Source organism: Danio rerio, chromosome 7, assembly GCF_049306965.1.
Source record: "Danio rerio strain Tuebingen ecotype United States chromosome 7, GRCz12tu, whole genome shotgun sequence".
NCBI lineage: Eukaryota > Metazoa > Chordata > Actinopteri > Cypriniformes > Danionidae > Danio > Danio rerio.
Window position 1 is genome coordinate 17,701,161 of NC_133182.1, and position 22,987 is coordinate 17,724,147.

The 22,987-nt window shown below is 35.1% G+C and overlaps 1 protein-coding gene across 3 annotated transcripts in view; it reads left to right on the forward strand.

Annotated features, from left to right (window-relative positions):
* rtn3 (reticulon 3) overlaps nt 1-22,987 on the forward strand; it is a 41,307-nt gene that overhangs the window by 12,559 nt on the left and 5,761 nt on the right. For 2 of the 3 annotated variants that reach the window (NM_001328361.1, NM_201072.2), the window contains 5 exon segments: nt 12,950-13,157; nt 16,487-16,625; nt 16,751-16,820; nt 16,923-16,969; nt 20,259-20,317. In NM_001328361.1, coding sequence (NP_001315290.1) covers nt 12,950-13,157; nt 16,487-16,625; nt 16,751-16,820; nt 16,923-16,969; nt 20,259-20,317 — 523 coding nt within the window. 3 annotated transcript variants of the gene reach the window in all.

Here is a 22,987-nt window from a genome sequence, read left to right on the forward strand (position 1 = left end):
GTAGAATCTTCAATAGCAGTTCTTTATTTGTTTTTTTATATAAAGAATTCATTATTCAGTCCAATTCAGGAAATTGAGTACATTTTTGTTTGTCTATTTTGTTTTGTCTGTATCTTTGTTTTGGCGGTTGTTGTTTGGTTATGGATGTCATCTGAATTGAACACTTGTACAATCTCCCACTTCAGGAACAATACATTAAAAGCATTAAGAAGCACCGTGTGTGTCATTGAGATTCCTCAATGATATCAGCACATTATCAAGCTGGCATGCAGACATCAAACTCCATCCATTAAAATGTGGGACCATGCAGTGTGTGCATGACGGCTTTAGCTGCAGTTAAATGGATGCAAGCAATGAAGCATCTTGGGAATGCTAAATAAAATACTAGTGTAGCTGCTGATTGCTAAAGTTTTGGGATCTTTGGTTCTGAAATTTTACAGATCCCATTTTGTTTAAAAATAAACCTGAGCTGAACCTCAGTCCCCTGCTTTAGCAAATCTGTATTAAGGTAAAGTATGCTTTGATCTTTTTTTTCCAACCCTCCTTTTCCTCCTCTTTCCTGCTGCATGGTGGATGCAGACAAAAGAGTGGTATTGGGCTCTGACAAGCCTTCAGAAAATGTGGCCACCTCTCTTCGCTTTTCTTCTCAGTCAAGTTCCTTTTCTCCAGTTGTTTATGGAACTGAATCTTCAGGGTCATCTGGTGACAATGTAGATCGTACCTTCAAAGAGAAACGGGAGCTTTTTGATTCACCTTTTAGCACTCAAAATCAAGAGTCCCCTGTTAAGACATCCCCAGTGTCTGAAAGAATCAAAGCATTGGAAGCATTAGCTGCAAAGCAGAATGATTTTGATAGACATGATGGAGGCTTTCCACATTTTAAAGAGCGTCATTATGAGAAGTCCCCTACAGAATCGCATGGAATTTCCTCACGTTTGTCCTTTCAGAAAAGGACTGCATCAAATGAGCAGGAATCTCCAGAATCACCATTTGAAGTGCTTGGTGAAGCAAGGCGTGGAAGTGACTTTGAGGACACCGCTGACTGGATGAGAGCTCACTTACCACCCGCACCAGATTTCAACACTGAAGAACCTGATCTTGATGAGGGAAATGAGTGCCCCATGGTGCAAGAGAGTCCATCTAAAGTAATAAAACCAAACAATATAGAGACCACAGAAATTCCAGAGCCGTTTGCAGGAGTTCCTGATCAGTTTATGGACAGTCCTATAAAAATGGCAGATGACAACAACCAGTCAAAACATGATGAGGACAAGCAAATGAAACAAGGGAGTGTTGAAGAAGATTCTGAATTTGACCTGAATTTCTTACCTACAGCCTATATGTGGGAGAAGCAAGAAAAAGCAGAAACGGGCGATCAAGGCTATCAGGGATTCCCTGACAATAAAGAGCTTCCATCCTCTCCTGCTCCTCCTGCAGATTGTGGATCTCCATCACCCATTATGTCCCAACAAATTGAGCCTAGTCCAACACAACATTCAAATATTTCAAAGGGAAGTTTGGAACCTGCTGAGATCCAAGAGGTAGACAGCTCTGGGGAGTCAGATGATACAGTGATTGAGGAAGCCGTAAGCCTCCCAACATTGGGAAACAATGACCTTGACACCAAAACCCCCAAGGATGAGGAAACCATTCCAAACAATGAAAAACAGTCAATTCAGGTACCAATTATTAATGTAATTGAAACCGAGGAGCAAGTTTTAAGTGATGATGATGAAGATCAGCAACTTGATGTGGAACAAGACATTAAAGATAACGAAAATCGTCAGATAGTGCAAGAGGAAGGCAAAGGAGCACCAGAGCAAGACCACTCAGAGGTGGAGCAGGTGAAAACTGTAGAAACTGAAGAGCGTAAACCTGATTATGAAATTTCCTCACAGAAAAGTAATACTGACACTGAAGTTGATCACTCTCCCGGACACGAAGCTATTGAAGAGGATTATGAGAGTGGAATTTACCTCCAGTCCTCTCCGGACTCTGGAGGCCTGAATTTGGAGGACTCTCAAGAGCAATCATTTATGTCTCAGAATTTAGTGTCTTTTGAACCCCTTAAAGAGTCATTCCTTGATAAAGAGCTTGACAAGACCTCTGAAATACTGTTTGACCTTCCCCCTGATATCAGTTCCCCCTCAAATGAGCCCAGTGACGTAGAGACTTACCTTGATCACTATGCCAGTGAAGAGCTTGCTTTAAAAGACCAGTTGAATTCTTCTTGTTTTAAGGAGAATAAAGTTGAGAAAACTGAGCTTCCGAAGTCAGTCTGCCTTCCAGATAATAAAAACATCTGTACACTCGCTCAGGAATCATTTGAAAACGTTACAGATGATATCAATGAGACACTCAATGAATTCAGGCTAGATTATGAATCTGTGCCCGAGCCCTTCCTAACTGACCCTTCATCTGATTATCCTGATGATATTGAGACTATTCTCCCTCAAAACAAAATGCCAAGTTTTGATTCTGAAGATCTGAAATCAGAAATCAAGACTTCTACCCTCCAGGAACAGGAGTTACCAGTTCAGTCCACTGACCAACTGCCCCCAGTTCAAGAAAACCCACCTGCACCATTCCCCTCTTTCCACAATGAGCAGTCTAGCAAAATCAGTGAAGTTATTACTGTCTCTGTGGCAAATAAGGATGCTGAGTTACCAGTAATAACCAAGTCTGAACCTCAAGTTATGACGCCCAAAGACCTTTTAGATAGACCGGATTCGCCAGACGCAATGAGTGATACAGAGACACTTGAAGCAGAATGTTCTGTAACGGCAGCGACCGACAGCTTTGTGGAGTTCATGAGAGAGTGTCTAAAGTCCCGGCAGGATGAGGAACCTGAGACCCTCAGTCCCGGACACAAAACTATAGATCAGATTTCCAAATCAGCTGAAAACCAATCATCCCCAGCAATGATCATGGATTTGGAGCAAGAGCGCCTCACAATTTCTGCTTTGAAAGAGCTCGGAAGCAGCCAAGAAGAGGAAGATGAGAATATTATAACAATGAAGACTGTTCCAAAGCTTGAAAAAGCTCCACTTCCTACACCTAATCCTGCGTCTTCAGTCACCTCATCTTCTCACACTCTTCCAAACGAGTATCAACCTGATTCCTTACTTCCCAAAGAGGTAGAGGCAATCGACATTTGGGTAGCAGAGGCCTACCACCTTGCAGAGCATGTCTTGACAGCAATACTAACCCACCTTACAGGTAACATACATATTTTTTTCTGGGCAAGCCGCCTGCTAACTCTGCACGCATAGTATGCCCAGACACCATACCTTACTTTATCTCTTCTTTTTTTCCTTTATAACTCAACTTTAATTTACTCAGTACTAACCTAAAAGTATCCTTTGGAAAAGTTGGCAACAACTAAACCTGTTCCAGTGATGGCTTTATAAAGTTACTTAATGTGCTTATTGTAATAGAATCTTTAATTGTGGTTTTAAGCTTATTAATAAAAGCTATGCTTCATATTAATATTAAATGTACTGAATTGTGAGTTTTCTTTAGCAAAACTTCTCATTAAAATTATGGTACAATTTTAAAAAGGATGGATATAAATATTCTTGCAGGGTGGCTGCATGCACAGCCCTTGAAGTCAGGTGACGAGTCATGTCTAGTCTCAGGTTTCATCTTTCATGTTGCCTTGGAAGGCCATTGGGAATAAAGCCAGGGTGAATGTGTCATGTAAAAGTAGCAGCATTATTTTCCATTTGGCAGTTGGTATGCTATTGTTAAGCGTGTACTCATCTGGAGTGACACATTAGAGAAAATTATGCATAATTATCAAGTTAATTTTAAAGCATAAAGGGAAGAAATTGTTGATTGAAAATGGTTTGCTTAGTAGTTTCATTAAATGAAAAATTGTTATGCTTTAAAATGATCTAAGGTATTATAGTCAGTGAGCAAAATAGGTTCTAACAGACTCTGAAAATAGTATTTTAAGCATTCAGGCATATTTAACTTTCACCTTTTGGTTTTGCTGACATAACTGGACATTTGTCACAGTTGGCCTAGTAAGACTCAACAGTTTCGCAAATATGCAGACAGAAAGTCCAATGGCTGATTCACTATCTGAAGTACGTGACATATTCTGCATGCCTTCGTTTGTTTTTAATGATTGTCCTGATATCTACCAACATTGAATCATATAAAATGAGGCTCCTATCAGGACAACATTATATTGACCATTTTGAACAAATTTAATAACCATTTAAAACTATTTGCTTTTAATAAAGAAATTATAAAATACACTTTTTGGAGGCTACACATCCAACGCAAGCTGAAAACCTTTCTCGAGATACTTTTACACCTATTTGAGCCCTGTAATAAACAATATTGCTAAGACATAACTAGGGGAAAAGTAATTGATTGTTTTATTATTGGCTAATTGCAGATCATTTGACTTGGCTTGTATATTTTAAGAAATGGTATAAGCGTAAATACCCTTATTATCTAGTAAAAAGAAAACAAAAACTAAAATTTTATTCAACTCAATATTTTAAAATTTTGCATTTTATTTTGTCATTTAAAGTTGCATCAGTTATAATGAACTAGCAATAAATAAACAATTATATTATCTTATAAATAATATTAAGGATGTAACGGTTCGCCTGACTCATGATTTGATACGATTCACGATACTAATCTCACGATTTAGTCTGCATTGTATTCGTTGTTCTGTTAGTGTAAGTAATAGTCTTTTTGCAGTATTTACACAGTTTGTGTTTGTTTGGCATACCTTATTGCTGTCATTTTAGTCTGCCGCTCCACCTCTTTCTCGCCTGCACAGCGCCCCCTCTGTTCAAAACATGTATTGCGATTCATTCAACATTTGTACCGGTTTGAATCGTGACATTTTAATCGAATTTCAACCGGCTCACGGTGAATCGTTACATCTCTAATAAATATGCTAAATTGTTTTAAATAATTTTGTATTTAATTCATTATACATTTAACTAAAACTTAATTTTTTTTCAAACAAATGAATTGACATTAATAATTGCAATAAATAATGTTAATGAATTTAACCTTACTGTAAAGTGTTAGTTTTTCCATATAGACAGTAACTCATTTCTTGCGCCAGTTGCCAAATATAGTTTTAATAAGGTAAGTGGGTTATTCAACAGATCTGGAGCATATCCTTTGCCTTACTTTTCAGCATCTACATGAGTTATTTGCTAGGTTGAAATTTTGATGTGATTGTAAATGTGATATTTTACCAAAAACACCGCTTTCACACAAAGCGTTGTGTGAAAGTTTATTTTAATGGGTGGGACGGTTTCCACTTGGGTTGGTCAGATCAGAAGATAATGGCATGTGGCTGTGCAAAAACTCTGGCATAGCTTTATCTAATCACTGTGGTCAATTATTTATATGTCCATTATGCATATCCAACCACAAATAAATATCCACACTGAGCTGCCTTGTAAAAAATGTAGTACTTTAAATTCTCCTGAGACTTTAAACGGATAAGAAGCAAGTGCAAACATTTTAAGTGCGCTGAATCAGACCATAGTGTATAAATATGGCCAATAGACTTTAAATAACTGACCTCATTAGGGTTTTCTTTGCGTGAAAATTGGCTCATGCTGTTCATTTCTGAGCGAAGTGAAACAGGATTATTTTTTAAAGCTGAAACCTTTGTACTTGGGTGGGATGGATGACTTCATGCATGACTCGTAAATGATTCAGACTCACATGGACTCTTTCACCGATTTGCACAATTGCATTGGATGATGCATGTGCCTTTAAGAGAAGAGCCGTGTGAACTAAAAGAGGCCACTGCGGCTCAGCAGCCACTGGGACATGCTGTTGTATCTAGGTCCACTAACGCCAGCGAGGGAGGAAGGGAGGGAACGATAACGAATGACTGTTCTCAGCCTAGGCTGCCTCCCTGTGGGCACTAGCAAAGCATGCTGGGAGCGACTCAGACCCCTGCAGTGAGCGTGGAGGAAACCCCTCACATGCTACGAGAGTGGACAAAAACAATGCTGCTCTCTTAGCCTCTGAATCATTCGCTATACACTATTGTGCTGTAGTTATGTCATGTTGACTGTTGTTGTAAACAGTTTTCTCTCTCTCTCTGGTTGCTAGATAACCGTTTCTTTTTTAGATGTCTTTACATATTACTTCTGTTTATATATCAAGCATTGGATCAGACCTCTTCTAGTTGCTTTTTAAAATATGTCTACCTAATTTTATACAAACATGTGAGTGTTCATTTTAAGTTCGCATTTTAATTACTTTTGAGGATTTTTTTTTTTTTCTTTTCTTTTTTTTTTGGGAATATAACAATCTCACAGCTAGTTGTAACTTTTTGAGTAGTGGCTAATTTCTATGAATTTGTGTAATGTTTCTTCTTGAGATCAGGCTGGAAAGTCAGTAGGTACACTACTATTAAAACTTGTTTTTTTTTCTCCAGCAAATTAATACTTTGATTTAGCTAGAATTTATTAAACTGACAGTTAAGATGTTTATGAGCCTTCACGCTTGGTATAGGTTTTGCTTATGATTTACGCAAATTCTAGGGTGTCCGAAGGGTCTTAACTTCTTAAATTTCTAAAATTAAATTTTAGGCCTTAAAGTCTTAAATTCACAGAAATATTGTGTTCTAAAATATTATAAAAATATGTAAAAGTTTTTGAAATAAAGATTATCTTAATTCTCAAATTCTCTTGGTTAAATTTCTCATGATAATAACAGTGAAATATCCCTTTACATAATCTTCCATTTACACAAAAACTATTTACAGTCAATTGTGAGTGGACATAAAATTTATAAATGGGCATGAAACTTAATGTTTTATAAATTGGAAAAAAAATGTACACAACTAGAGTTTTCTTGTTTTGACACATTTAAATATGTAGTTACGAAATGATTACATTTTGTTTTTTTCCAATTTCATTGGACCAACTGGACCATTAAAAGTCCTTAGTGTTTAGCCAAGTATAAGACTAAAATCTCATTCATAATGGTCTTAAAGGGGCCTTAAAGTCTTAAATTTCACTGAAACCTGCAGAAACACTGAAATTCAGAACTATTCAGTTGTAAAGCAGTTTTTTGGCATTTGTTCCTCAAATAATATTTTTATTTATTCATAGCAAATGCTTTATTAATAACCACACTATAGTTCTTAAGTAAAAACAGAAAAAAAGATGAACGGTACAAATACAAAAAAAAAAACTTTATTTACCAAACATTTAAGTAAGTAATAATATAATCTAATAATATAGTAATCAAAGGAAATCAAAGTCCTTAGCATCATTCTTTCTTTTTTTTTTTTTTGATCAACATTAATGATCCAGGCAGCAGAAACCCAAATTAAAAAACTTCTTTTCAAAGGACATTTCAATTTTATTAATAACTTATTAATAAAATCTATATCTATCTTAATCTATATCTATATTAATTATTATAGATTGACTGAAAAAGCTTAGTTGTATTGAATTACAAGTTTTATACAAGTATTGATTACAACAAAACGGTACTCGCAAGATGTATATTAAGCCTATTTAAAATGTAAAGCGGTTATTTTGCTCCATTGATGCAGAATCTTTTAGTATTGATGCATCATGAAAATGTTTATATCAAATCTCATTAACGATAATTTCAACCTCTAAACGTTTTTAGTTTAGTTTAATGATGTTGCATACTCTGTATTGTATAGTGGTCTTAACTCTTGGCTGTAACCTGTTATAGTAAGAGTAATTCATGCTCAGCAGCACATTTCAGGGTTTTTAACATGCTCTAAAACACTTGAAGTGAAGCAGTACCTGGCCATGTATTGCTTGAAGAGTATGCATGAATACATTTACAGTCTCTTGGGAGTGTGAGAGCCATATCTGTGCTTGAGATGATGTATGAAAGCTGACAGACCAAACATAGTAACAGTGGAGGATGTGGTTGTGTTTTCAACCAGCCAGCGCTTGCACGTGTGCGCTCCTTGTGTTACAGGACCAATCCCCACACATGGCCAAGAATGAATTCCTGCGCTTGGAAGAAAGTGTTTTGAAAACACTGAGTCTTTGCCAGGAAAAAATATATATGGGTGTACCATCCTGTTCTGTTAGGGGTGCAAATTGCGCATCCTTATGCATGTTTTTTTCCACCATTGGCTGTCTACGCATCCACAATTTCCTGAGAAAAGGAAACCCGCAGAGCTGAAACCCCTGAAGGCTTTGCTCCGTGTGGAGAATGCCTTTTATGTAAGGCTTCTTTAAAAGGTTCCTTTCACGCCGCATCACCAGCCTCTCGAAAAACTGTATTACGTAACCGCAGCTGTATGGAAAATATGAGCTCTCCATTATTTATGACACAACTAAAGGTTTTACAGCTCCGGTACAAAAGAAGAACTTATTAAAATACCCTGCCACTGCCAGCTGAAAGTTCTGGATTTAAAGTCCTGCTAAATTGTATCAATATGTTATACATAAGTTGGTGTTCTCCAAAACAGTGGCAACATATGTATTTAAAAGATGTATGCAATTCACAATATAATGTTTGACGTACATTACATCCCCAAGAACTTGAGAAAATTGTCTAACCAATCAAATGTTCTTTATTATCTGATGTTTCCCACCCCTAAAGACATTAAAGTCAGAAACCTGTCATTTATTCATATTTTACCAAGCATTCATACAGAGTGTTCACCTAATCACGCATCCGTTTATATAATAAATGGAAGTACACTGAACTGCTCCATGTTTACTAGTCATAACTTGGCCTGTCGTGATAGTCAATACAATGACTTGTTGAGTAATGCATAGGCATGACCTCTATTGGTTGGTACCTGGTATTTTTTTAGTTCCACCAAGGCTGAGGTTACAAGCAAGCTGTACCTTTACCAAAATGCCACATGTAAACACTGCAGAATCAGATACTGCTTGGCTGTTTGGAATAATCGCTATTAGCATTATTGGATTTGCTAAGACAAACGCCCTGTAAACATTAAAGGGGACCTATTATGCCCCCTTTTACAAGATGTAAAGAAGTCTCTGATGTCCCTAGAGTATGTATATGAAGTTTAAGCTCAAAATACCCCATAAAAATTGTTTAATGATTTTTTGAAAATACTCCTGTTAGTCACCAAAATGGCACAATTTGGATCAAAGCATGTTACTTTAAAATTAAATGAGATTATGCTCTTAGCCCCTTTAAGAATTTGCATAATAGGTCCCCTTTAAAGTAAGCTACAGTCACTGTAGGATTATTTTAATGGCACTCAACATGGCTGTATTGTGATTGATGAGTAGACAAGGTGCAGATATTCCTCTCATTGTGACTTTCTGAGTATTTATAACCTGTCCATGTGGGGTGAAGTTGGTGTGATAGGTGAGAAGAAAAGACTTGAGACGCTTTAAGTAATAGTTCAACCAAAAATGAAATTTTCTCCCTATTTACTCGCCCTTGTGTGGTTTCAAACCTTTGAGATTTTTCTTCTGTTAAACTCAATAGAAGATCTTCTGAAGGAAGTTAACAAACTAAAACCATAGACTTCTGTAGTAGAAGAGCAAATACAGCGGATGTCCAGCTTTCTTTAAAATATCTTCTTTTGTGTTCAATAGAAGAAAGCTAAATAGGTTTTAAATGAGGAAAGAGTGAGTAAATAATGACTAAAGTCGTTTTTGGGTTAACTATAACTTTAATACCAAATCCAACATATATTTATAGTTGTGTACTACAAGCCCAAACTACACACACATTTCAGAATACCAAACCATACCTAGCCTAAAAGGGCGCACAATCACAAATAATAAAAGCTGTTTTCAACATTACCAGCATCAAAGTTTAAATAAGGACATCGTATAGTCAGTAGCATAAAATGGTCTTAAAATGACAATATTATTGCTTACCGCAGTCATTTCTCTGATAATATATCGCACAACAAAAATGATTTATCATGACAGGCCTAGTCATAACATTGAGTGGAAATAACACATTCAAAAATGATCAGTCATGCACAAATGCAGTTTTCCATATGGTTAATGCCACTAAGTGCAGACGGGGTTAAACCATAGGCCTCAAACTAGATACCTGGTGGGCCGCAGCTCTGCACAGTTTTGTTCCAATCCTAATCAGACATACCTGATTTAATGCGATTAAGGCAATACTCTGATTAAGAGTCTACCATGTAAACGGCCATTTTTTATTAATTTAATCCAATTAAGGTCATAATGATGTAGGATTTTCGCCACATTTTGTGACCGGATAGTCTATACACAAACGGCTGTTTGACACTGCACCTACCGAATCCGTGAAGGACCACAGACACCTGCATCGCAAAATGCAAGGTTTTTATCCCATCAAATTCGGTATCAAATTCCATTAAAACAGCATTCAACAGTATCATAGTCGCATCCAATATCTCGTTTGTCAAGGAGGCATGCATGAAATGTTCCTGAATATAAGTGAATAACTGAAGAAAACTCAAACCAATCGAGTACTGTAAAACCTCAAAAATTAAGGTAACTCAAACTGTTTGAGGGTTTGATTGCAACAAACCATTTGAGTTACCTGCCAAACTGCAGTTTAAGTCGACAAATTAAAAATGAAACACCCAGAATTCCATGAAACGCGGGAGAAAATGTGGATATCGTGATGACGCAATGACGGTAATCAAATTGCTATAACATGTAAAACGGAATCATAAACAAAGCATTTACAAAGCAACTCATGTAAACACCTTAATCATATTGTCTGATTCAGATACTGATGTCCATGTAAATGTAGTCATTGTGTTCAAGACTACTCTTAAACACCTTGATTAGTTAGAGCAGCTGTGTTTTGAATAGGGTTGGAGCAAAACTGCCGAGCTGCAGCCCTCTAGGAATTGATTTCGAGATCTATGGGTTAAACAATTCGGACCGTGTAAATATGCTTTCTGTTGGTGTAAAGAAAGTATGGCTTTCCGTTTGTGTCACACAAACTGTCGCAGTGCACAAACATGGTCTTCCCTCTCTGGTCCAGAGAGACAGCAGCACAGAGTGGATTACTTGCATGACTCGGCATAGACCACAAAACATATTAGACCTGTTTAAATGACTCTAAATGCTGCATTTTGAAGTGGAGAAATGGTTTGACAGACTCAGCATTGCTGCTATAGACTGTGGCAGTCATGAGATGCTCCTTAACTCAGGGGTTTCAACCTGTGGGAGAATTTGAGGCATGTACTCGTAAATTATGAGGATTTATATGCGTTCACTAAAATAAATCTGATTCACGTTAGTTCCACAGCTAACTATCAGGCACCTGTAGAATTAATGTGTTCGAGAAAAACATATATACAAATGAAATGAACCGGGTGCTTTTTAAAATTAAATGACGGTGAATGAAAGTGCAACCTGTGAGCCGTCTGACAAAAAAAGTGCCTTTCTGAATCAAATCAGCAAAATGCCCTTCTGGATCTTTCACTTACTTTGAAGACACTACTGACTATGCTTATATGGACATTTATAATCTAGTTGTTTGACTTAATCTGAATAAGACAATAATATAATTAGGGTGTTTACGTGAAGTGCTTTTTGAATTTTGCGTCACCAGGCTATCCACATTTACTGCAGAGATTTGTGTAATTTTAGTTGTTTCTCCTTTAATTTTTGACTTTTACTGCAGTTTCACTAACACTTATAAATATTTCACTCATGCCCCAGAGACAAACTGGGGTAGTGGATGTAAGTATGGAGTAAGGACTGGTGAAAGTGTTGTTTTAATGAAATTTAATAGCGCATACCGAATGTAAAGAAAAAACTTCCGCATTTTGTGATGTGTGTGTGTGTGTCTGCACTGCAGTCCTTTACTGACAGCCGTGCAAGTGGATCTTGTCGCAAAATATGGCAAAGTCTTACATGATGGTAAAAGTTTGCGGCGCTTACTTCAATAATGCCACTAATATATGCATACTCCACGTCTTCATTTAATTTTTATTTTGTTCAATTATGACTTTAGTTGGATTAGGGTCATCAAAAATTGCTGTTTACATGGTGACTCTTAATCAGAGTATTGTCTTAATTGTATAAAAATGTATTAAAATATTGGTGTCCATCTATACGCACTCAACCAACGCGAGTGAAATTGGACAAATTTGGTGGTGCGTGTGTCCTAAAAGGTTGAAAACCCCTGCTTTAACTCAACTACTTCTGCTGGTCAAGCTCTAAACTTTGCGAATCTACTTTGCGGTGAGCCATGTATGTGGACAAACGCAAGAGCGCACAATGTAAACCAATGGAAATCATAACAGAAAAAAAAATAATAGTTTTATAGTAATATCTTTTAAAAAAAAAAAGATAAACACTCTGATTAAAATGGACTAACTGTGTGTATACCTTTATAAATGCTCTTTGTGTGTCTGAGAAGCTGAAAATATACATTCCATAACATTCTGTGTCCATTGGTGAAGTGTAACACGAAAAGCAGAACATAAATGCAAAGGGGGCTGGTGGATCGATGGATTGATGGATGGATGGATGAATGAATGAATAGGTGGATGGATGGATGAATGGATAGAAGGAATGTTGGGAAGGTGAATGGATATAAGTGAATGGATGGATGGATGGGTGGATTGATCAAATAAATGTACGAGTTTATCCATAACTGACAGGGTAGCAATGAGCTGCCATAAGAAAACAGTTCCAGATATGATTTTCAGATTAAAGTTTATTGCTGATGAGTGTATCTGTGATCAATAGAGATCAAAGGGAATCAGGCTTCCGTGTCCTAAATAATCAGAATGCATTATGTGGTTACGACACATTCTCATTCACTATTTTTTTAAAGGGGAGGAGCTACTCAATGTATCTGTGTAAATTCCACATTCCAAGAGATTTCAGGAGACTTTTACAGTATTTGTACTCATTCAGTGGTTTTGTCAGGTGTTATTTGCTGCAATCTCAACACAAACACACACACACGTGTTTCACATGCTCTCTCTGTCATGCAGTGAATGACCTGGTGCACTGGCGGGACCCTAAGAAGTCAGGCGTGGTGTTTGGCGTGTCGCTGCTGTTGCTGCTTTCTCTGGCAGCGTTTAGCGTGATCAGCGTGGTCTCCTACCTGCTCTTGTCCCTGCTCTGCGTCACCATTTCTTTCCGTATCTACAAGTCTGTCATCCAGGCGGTCCAGAAGTCCAATGAAGGACACCCCTTCAAGTAAGAGTCTACTCTGTAGATCTGTCTGTTTGTCTGTCTGTCTGTCTGTGTCTGTCTGTCTGTCTGTCTGTGTGCCCTGGTCAAAGACTCACTGTTTTCTTTAAACCTCCAAGCACTTCTCTAGGCCTGTTTGAAGCCAAATAATCATTATTTTATAAACGGTGCTTAAATCGTTAAATCCTTTTGACAAGCAACTTCTCGATTGAAGAAGTTCTCTAATAAAAAATAGAGATTGCTTCTTTGCAATAGAGTCGCTTCTTCAAATTGAGTTTGTCATTGTGTTTTAATGTTTTTACAATATTATTACTGCATTTATCTAATTTTATTCATAAATAAATAAAATTCTTTGGCATTCAAATTACACAAGAACCACACCCAAAAAAATTCAAAAGTGTGTGTGTGAAAATTGTATTTCAGTAGATCATACTTTTGCCAGGGGTTGTATGGAATCGCCACCCTTGGAAGATGTTCATACATGCCACAAAGCTATTTGCATTCAACAATCCATCCTTCTATGTCAGTCAGCTTGGTTCAACACCTCACTAAGGTGTGCAAGCACTCCTTTTTCTTTTCTTTTTCTTTTTTTTTTTCACTGCAGACTAATTAGCAGTTGTAATCAGATACAGTTGTTTGTTTTAAAACTGCAAAGTACATGGTTTTTCTATATAATTTTCTTCAGATTTGTGTGAAAATTTGTGTGATTTCCATATTTTTGTCCTCTGCTTGATCTGTAAAAACTGTTGTTATTGACTACAGGGATCTTTCTTTTTCTTTTTTTTTTTTAAGTGTTTCAAAGGTTTGATTGTTGAATGAAAATAGTTTTGTGGCATGTACGTGTTTTTTTTTTGTTTTTTTTACACAAATATTTGAATGAGCATCTTCCAATAGTGGTGATTCCATACTTTTTGCCAGGGGTTGTATAATAAACCAGTAAAAATCTAATTGGAATGAATAAAATATAATTAAATGCAATTTATGTTTGTCTTAAAGAACTTCTTAAACCCAAATGCCTTATGAAGATTAAACATTTAATAAACTTGAATGATCAATAGATTGAATGAACAATTCTTCCACTGGACTTTTTATGGTTATTTCAACATTTACTAATAATTTTCAGCCTTCGTTAATTTACTGTGAACTAGGGTTGGACGACGTCAACCAATTTGGCATCGTACAATGTCTGATGTGAAACATCGCGATTGACGTTGACATTGTCGTCAAAGGCGGTGGTGAATTAATTATTTATAAATAATTTATTCATCACAAATTAATTATTTGTAGCCTAATGTACCGTTTAACTACCTGACTCGCATGGTCTTTGTTTTATCTTTAACCAAATCATAAATAAATAAAGATAAGTTGCACACAAATTACCACCTGTCAATCGCTTTTTGAAGGTTCGTTTGATAGAGACAAGATGGATTAAAATCACATTTTACAGCTATAGTGAGACGCAATCCAGCTGTACATCTTTGATAAACTGTCCGACATGCACTGCTCTCTGGGGTTTTGTGCTCAAAGCAACCGCTGACTGCTGGAGCTCAGACGCGCGCATACACTGCAGCTCATGCCAGAGTGTGTGTGTGGTCACGTGATGTGCGTTTTCAGCGGTATAGTGTGGACCGAGATCTGTTCAGAAAAGCTAGGCGATCGTTTTTGTTGTAAAATGGCATTTTAAAAGACGTATTAGTGTAAACGGCGTCTTAAGTGTGTGTTGTCACTTGTGGTTTGCTGCTGTGACGGGGGTGAGGTGGAGGATTGCGATGCAGGCTTAGCATCGTGATGTCTATTGGCCATCAGCGATGGACAATAGCATCATCTATCGACCCACCCCTACTGTGAACTGACATAAAGAAAAATAGTATTTTAATTAATTAACTAACATTTAAATGCGGTTACAAGTTTTGGTTGTTGTTGGTTCTTGTTAGCTATTGCTAACTAATGTCAGGCTAATAGTAATGAATTGGACCCCATGTAGAGGGTGTTCATGGATCTATAAAATTTCTCAAATTCCATAATATAAAAATAAGATCCGTGTTTCAAAGGTCTTAATGCAGTCGAACCAACCCTGTAGAGAAGATTTTATTTCCGTTTTGAAATCTACTTTAATCTCTACGTCTATCATCACATGGGCAGAACCAAATTCCATGTGGTACCCCAAAAAAAAAAAAAAACACGCATATAGGGACTACGCTTGTGTATTTAATGTTTGCTGGGATTTTGCTTGTGTAAACAGAGTTCTTGGGGATTTCACTTTATAATAGCTTTTAACAGGGGTCACCAATCTCGGTCCAGGAAGGCCGGTGTCCCTGCAGGTTTTAGCTCTAACTTGCCTCAATACACCTGCCTGGGTGTTTTAAGTATATCTAGTAAGACCTTGATTAGCTTGTTCAGGTGTGTTTGATTAGGGTTGGAGCTAAAATCTGCAGGACACCGGCCCTCCAGGAACAAGTTTGGTGACCCCTGGATTATAACATCTGCGTCAACCCCAAACATTAACAAATGAAGAACTGGAGAAGCATCTTTTGATGAAAATGTAATTTAAGCCATATTAAACTCTTTTATTATTATTATTATTATTATTATTATTATTTCAAGCTATTTTTAAAATGATTGCTTGTGATTAAATTATGGTAAACATCATTCTTAATCGTTTACAAGATCAAACAATTTAATTTTGAAATAATAAATAATAAAAATCTATACATATAAAATATTGTTATGTTTCATTTAATAATAGGCATACATTATTGACATTGGAAAATTGTGTTAATGCAGTTTTTGGGAACTGATATAAAATTTTATTATGATTTTTAAAATTACTATTAATAATATTGTTTTGAGGTTTTTACACGTTACATGTGTAATTAACAGAGTTAAAGGTTGTCATAAGTTGTGTTGCAGGCTTTTTTTTTTGTGCAAATTTTGGTATATAAAATTAGTGTGAAATATCATTCTGTCATATTAAAGATGTCTTAATCATAAACATAACTCTCAGAAATCTGCAGATACCCTTTTATAAAGTCTTAACTACTTAATTTTATTCGGCCTTCATACATATTGCATTACATTAAAATAATAAATGTGTATGCATACAATATTTTATATATATTAACATGCTTATGCTTGGTCTGCGTTTGTCTATGTTTATTAAGACCAAACACTAAACAGAAATAAATTATGTTTTATCTTAAGCATCTGTGTGGTGTGTGATGCGCTGTTCTGTGTTAATAATGGTAGATGTTGAGTGCAGTGGTGTTCAGAGGTGTGTGTATGTGTGTGAATGCACTGTCAGAGCTAATTGTCTTTGACCCGTGTTCCTGTAACAGGGCTCTGATGGACAAAGATGTCACAGTGCCACCCGAGACTTTCCGCAAGCACGTGGATGGGTGTCTGAGCCATGTCAACCGCGCGCTCAAGCAGATGAGCCGCCTCTTCCTGGTCGAGGATCTGGTGGATTCCCTCAAGGTCAGATTTATAGGAAGAACTCTGAGGATTTAGGTTATTCCAAATCTGTTATATTACAGTGTAGGTTTTTGTGTGAAAAGGAGAGGATTTCTGTTCAGTTGACTCATGTTTTCATCTGCTTTCAGCTGGCAGTTGTTATGTGGCTGCTGACGTATGTTGGTGCTGTTTTCAATGGCATCACCATCCTCATCCTCGGTAGGCTTTCACGTTTGGGTTTAAGTTAGTAAGATTGCACTTCCGAATAATAAAGAAGGATAATAATTGCCTCACACTGGGTGTTTCCTTTTTGTTTTTCAGCCGACATCCTGCTCTTCAGTGTACCGCCCATCTATGAGAAAAACAAGGTCAGATATATGTTTGTTTCTGAAACTCTGCACCATTTTTTGTTCGGGTTGGGGTGAAGGGCAGATAAGAGATTGAAAATTAAATAAATAACAATTTATTATTATTGAAAATAAAAATATAAATAATTCAGGATGAAGTTTGGGGTCAGTCCGGTCAAGTTTTATTGTCATTCCTCTACATGTGGACATAAAAATGGAATGAAATGTTGTGTCTCAGGGGACCACGGTGCTATATAAATAAACATAAACATAATCATAAATATAAGCACAACACTGGAAGAGTTATTTTTAAACCTATACATAACTAACATACCAGAGCGGTAATCTAATTATACATGTACTATACATATGCTATAAATATGAACTATTTATATACATAGATTACACATATACTGTATATATGTCAGCAGTGGCGTAGCGCAAAATGTGACTAATATGACTACTACTACAGGGTGTCCGCGGTGTCTTAATGGCTTAAATTCCCTGAAATAGTATTGTAAACGAGTCTTAATTTTCCTTTGTCTATTTAAAGCTACACAATCGTTACTATCAACAATTTAGCCATTTGGTTTAATTATCTTTCTTACAAGAACATTTGTGAATGTGTTTGGAAAATATGTTTTTACATTTTAATGCAAACACATATTAAGTAAAAAATATATAATTATGTAAGTGAAAATATTTTCCACTAGCCATTAGAAAAAAACCTCTCTTTTTCTAAAATTTCATTTATAATGGACTTGAAAAGGTCTTAAATGCTTTAATTTGTCTTGGTGAAACCTGCAGAAACACTGTACTAATGGTGTTGGTGATAATACTTACTTGAAATTTGAAGTACCAAGGCATTTGCTTTTTTGTGCATATTTTTGCATACTGCTTTGTTATTTTTTATATTATTATTATTAATAATATTATTAGCTGTATTTCAACTAAGTAGTATTAGTTGTTGTACTCGTAGCAGTAGTGGTTGTCATAGTAATTGTCGTAATAGTAGTCGTAATAATCAGCCGTAGTAGTAGTCGTTATAGTTGTAGTCGTCATCGTTGTCATAGTAGTCTTCGACATTGTAGTCATAATAGTCGTAGTAGTGGTCATAGTTGTAGTAGTCATCATAGTCATAGTAGTCATCATAGTAGTAGTAGTAGTAATCTTCATAGTTGTGGTCGTCATAGTCATTATAGTAGTCGTAGTAGTAGTCGTCATAGTCGTAGCAGTTGTTGTCATAGTCCTAGTCATTACAGTAGTAGTCACCATAGTCGTCATACTAGTCGTCGTAGTAGTAGTTGTGATAATAGTAGTCAGCATAGTTGTTGTAGTAATCATCGTCACAGTCGTAGCAGTTGTCATCATAGTCCTAGTCGTCATTGTAGTAGTCGCCCTAGTCATCATCGTAGTTGTCATGGTAGTAGTTGTCATAGTAGTAGTCATAATAGTCGTAGTAGTATTCATCATAGTCTAAGTCGTCATAGTAGTAGTAGTCGTTATAGTAAAAGTCGTTGTAGTAGTCGCCATAATTGTTGTCATAGTCGTAGTAGTCGTCATAGTCACCGTCATAGTAGTTGTCCAAGTCGTCGTTATAGTAGTAGTCGTCGTAGTATTAGTAATCATAATAATAAGGTTGTGCTACAAATAATCAATATACAAATTGAAAACTGAGTGAGAAGTACATTTAACTTTATTTTTTCACCATAGTAATAGTGATATGCTTGGTATTGAAGTACGACAAGTGTATTTGTAGCCAAAGCTACATTAACGTTACACATTACAACATGACTACATTAAAGTAATATTAAAGACATCTATAATACTGCTGCTGAAATAGACTTGTTTTTCTTGTTGTTTGTGGTCTGCTGAATGAAAATTGTTAATCCTAATAATTTGCCTTTTAATATCCAATGCTTGAACTGTGAGGAGAAAAATGCCAACTCACTGTATACAGTTTTGTTGAACACTTGACTGATTGTTTACAGTTTAACGGAAATTACTCCCATAATTCAAGCAAAGCATCATTGAGCGTAGGACAAAGCTGGATAATTGACAACACATGATGTTTGAGCGCATTGGGCCCACTCAAACTGAACCGTGATCAGTGTGTATGATTATCACACTAAAAGGCTCTTATGTAAGCCCGAGCTGAAGACTTAACAAAAGCGTCAAGAAAAGATTATGACAAGTTTTAAAGTCTTATGTAATGATGATTGTTAATGAGTGCCTGGTGCAGTCCCCCCCACCCCCGAATGAAATCTAGCACTAATGAAGATCATGTAGGGCTGTAATGATGCATTCATGATAGTGACACAAATCTCTGAACTGCCGCTTTAATTTCCGTGGTGCAGAGCTCTGAGCTGACCTCAAAACTGCAATAACCCAGTTCTAATATCCTCACACCAGGGGTGATATAGTTAGTTAAAATTAATTAAACTCGAAATTAAACCACAAAACTTGAAAAATAAGGTGTTATTTGATTTAGTTTTTTTAAATAAGTCAGATTAAATGTTAAAAAAAAAATGTAATTTAGAATGTTTTAGAAGCCAAGGATATGCTAAATAAGTATGCAGAATAAAATAAATAAATAAACTGCTAATTAAAATAAAAAGGTACAATAGCTATATAAATAAATATTATTAATAATAAAAAGGATGTAATCTATGAGATGGATGGATGGATGGATGATGGAAGGATATATAGATGAAGAGGGATGGATGGATATATAGATGAATAGAGGGATGGATGGATGGATGGATTGAGAGATGGATATAGATAGATAGATTTATAGATAGATAAATGGATGGATATATAGATAGATATAATTAGATATATAGATATAATAATAATAATACTAATAATAAATAAAGGTACAATAGCTAAGTAAATAAATATTAATAACAATAAAAAATAATGTAATATATGATGTATTGAGAGATGGATGGATGGATTGAGTATTGTAATTCAACTTCATCCTGTCATTTTTTATTTTTTATTTATATTTCAGTATTTATATATATATATATATATATATATATATATATATATATATATATATATATATATATATATATATATATATATATATATATATATATATATATATATATATATATATTTATTTATTTATTTATTTATATATATATATATTTTTTTTATATATATATATATATTTTTATATATATATTTTTTTGTTTGTTATTTTATTATTTACAAATTTTATTAATTACATTATTAATTAGATTTGACTCACAAATATCACAGTTTAAATTTCTTACTCTAATTATTTCCTGTTCTTCCACAGACCCAGATTGACCATTACATAGACATCGCACGCACTCAATTCAACACTACAGTCGCGAAGTAAGTCTGCTCACTTTCTCTGTGCACTGCTGCCAACTTATTTTCAGAGGAACTCGCTAAAGGCTGAACAATTTGTTGTTAATTGAAGCTGTGAGGTCGTTACGGGATGATGTAATTTACATAATTGCAACTCAAAGCTGAATCTTTATGTAATATGCAAAATCAATAATGAGTAAGCAAAAGCGTTATTTGGAGTGTGTTTGTTTTGATTAGTTTGATATAGTAGACTATTTAAAAAATGTAAATAACTAAAATAAGATAAATACAGGCTTCATACGGTCCTGGAAAAGTAAAAATAAATAAACCCAAAATGTTTTGGAAAAGTCATGAAAATTTGTTGAACAAATATCTGTGTACTTGAATATATTTGAGATGATAATATTGGCTACATTTCAATTACAATTGAAATATCCATCCCTTCACGTGACATTCTCTATGTGGGGCAAAAAGCAACCTGCAGTTTCAGCTTCACCTCTCTTTCACTTGCATTCATCATAATTCAAGATACATTTGAGTGTCATGTCCAGAAACAATCTCTTAAACTACAGAGGTAAGATAATGTGGGTGCTGAAGGCTAATTTGTGCTAATTCACACAAGCCAACATTTCTAAATATTTTCACACAAGATATTATCTATACTATTTTACAGGTATAAACATAAACATAAACAACATAGATTGTCACATTTTTTGATATGCTGTAATAAATTTGAACATGCATTTTGTCTTATTTACCACATATACGTAATATTTACCTGAAAGTTTTGGAAAAGTCATGGAAAAGTCCTGGAAATTTAATTGTAAAAATGAACCCTGTGAATAAAAAGATGAATTAAACATATTTTAGTTGTAAAATATGTATCAAAAGTGTAGGGATTGAAGACCAATCTGTGAAAAAAAGTTAAGTTATCTTGTATAAGTTCTAATATAGTTATTAGGGGTGTGACGAGACGCTTACTCCATGAGATGAGACACGAGATTGGGTTGATGAGACGAGTTTTATACAAATTTTTTAAAGAAATCTACAGTTGGGAAATATATGAATAGAAATAGTCTTTTAATCAACTGAAAAATAATCACAAATTGCAAAACTATTAGGTGCTGTTTTTTAAATTAATTTGTAATGTTATTCTTCCTCTATTTTAATGAATTATGTGCAGTAAAGCACATAAAAACACTACAAAATATTTTTCTAATAGCCTTTTTAAATGAAAAATAGTCTTTTTTATGTTGTTTTAAATATTAGCAAAAATTTGCTATTATATGAATGAAAAATAGATTTATTCAACTGCAAAAAATAAATAAATAATTCACAAACGGCAAAACAAGTTAGCTGCTTGTAAAAAAAATTTAATAAATGATATTTTATTTCTATTTGAATTAATTCTGTGCTGTAAAGGACATGCAAATACTGTTAAATATTTAGCTATAAACGCTACTGACTGGATGTAATGTAATTTGATACCGCAAGCTGAATGGGAAAAAAAAAGAAACTTCAGCTTTTCCCGGACAGCATAAACGTGTTCAGTGATGATGTGATGACTGACCAGACTCGGAAGGTGCAGAGAATAGTGTCAAACAGCTGTGTGTGTGTCGCAAAATGCGGCTAAAAGTCCTTCACGATATTAATAGTTTGATTCAGGTGTTTGCATGTCTGTACTGCACTTAAGTAATGCGACCGAAATAAAAATCATCCATGTCTTAATTCCATATGTGGTTATGACGATTATGACTTTAAGCATAGATATATAAATAAATGCAAAAATATAGGACTTTACGACTTAATAAAAAATGTACATTGTATTGCGTATATATCTTAACTGAATTTAAAAAAAACACATTGCAAATAATGTTTTTGCTGAGAGGGTAATACAAACACTAAAGAAATACAAACGTTTGACCTTTATGAAAATATATTTTTATTTATAAATACAACACTGATATTGAGCTGTTCTTTTGAACAGCCACAGATTATTTAGTCTGTTTGTTTAACTTGTGAAATTGACAATAATGACAGTACTGTATTGGAATTAATGAACAGGAACTTTACATGTTGACAACCGTTATGTCAAACCGTTTGAGCTAGCATTTTAACTGGAATGTGATATGACGCGTCTCCTTCAAGGTATCTCTTAACCCTTGTGTACTGTTGGAGATGTTTTCATCCACTTTGGGGTGAAGTTTTTTTTTTTTGTTTTTTTGTGTTTTTTTGTCTTAAATTGGCCACAACTTTGTCTGTGTTTCAGAAAATTGAATGATTTTTAGTGAAAAAGTCTTATTTTGACATATTTTGGGAAATACTGTTTGGGAATGATACATTCTGGGCAAATTTACCACCTTTCGTTATGTTAGTGGCTGTTTTTGCCCCATTGACTTCCATTATAAGGACATCTTTTGATTGTAATACCATGACACATTATTATTATTTATTCTTGATTTTTGGTGTTTTTTCTGTTGGAAAAAAAAGCTTAATTTGTGGTTTTATATGGAGTTATACACTCACCGGCCACTTTATTAGGTACACCTTACTAGTACCAGGTTAGACCACCTTTTGCCTTCAGAACTGCCTTAATCCTTTGTGGCATAGATTCAACAAGGTACTGAAAATATTCCTTAGAGATTTTTGTCCATATTGACATGATAGCATCACACATTTGCTGCAGATTTGTCA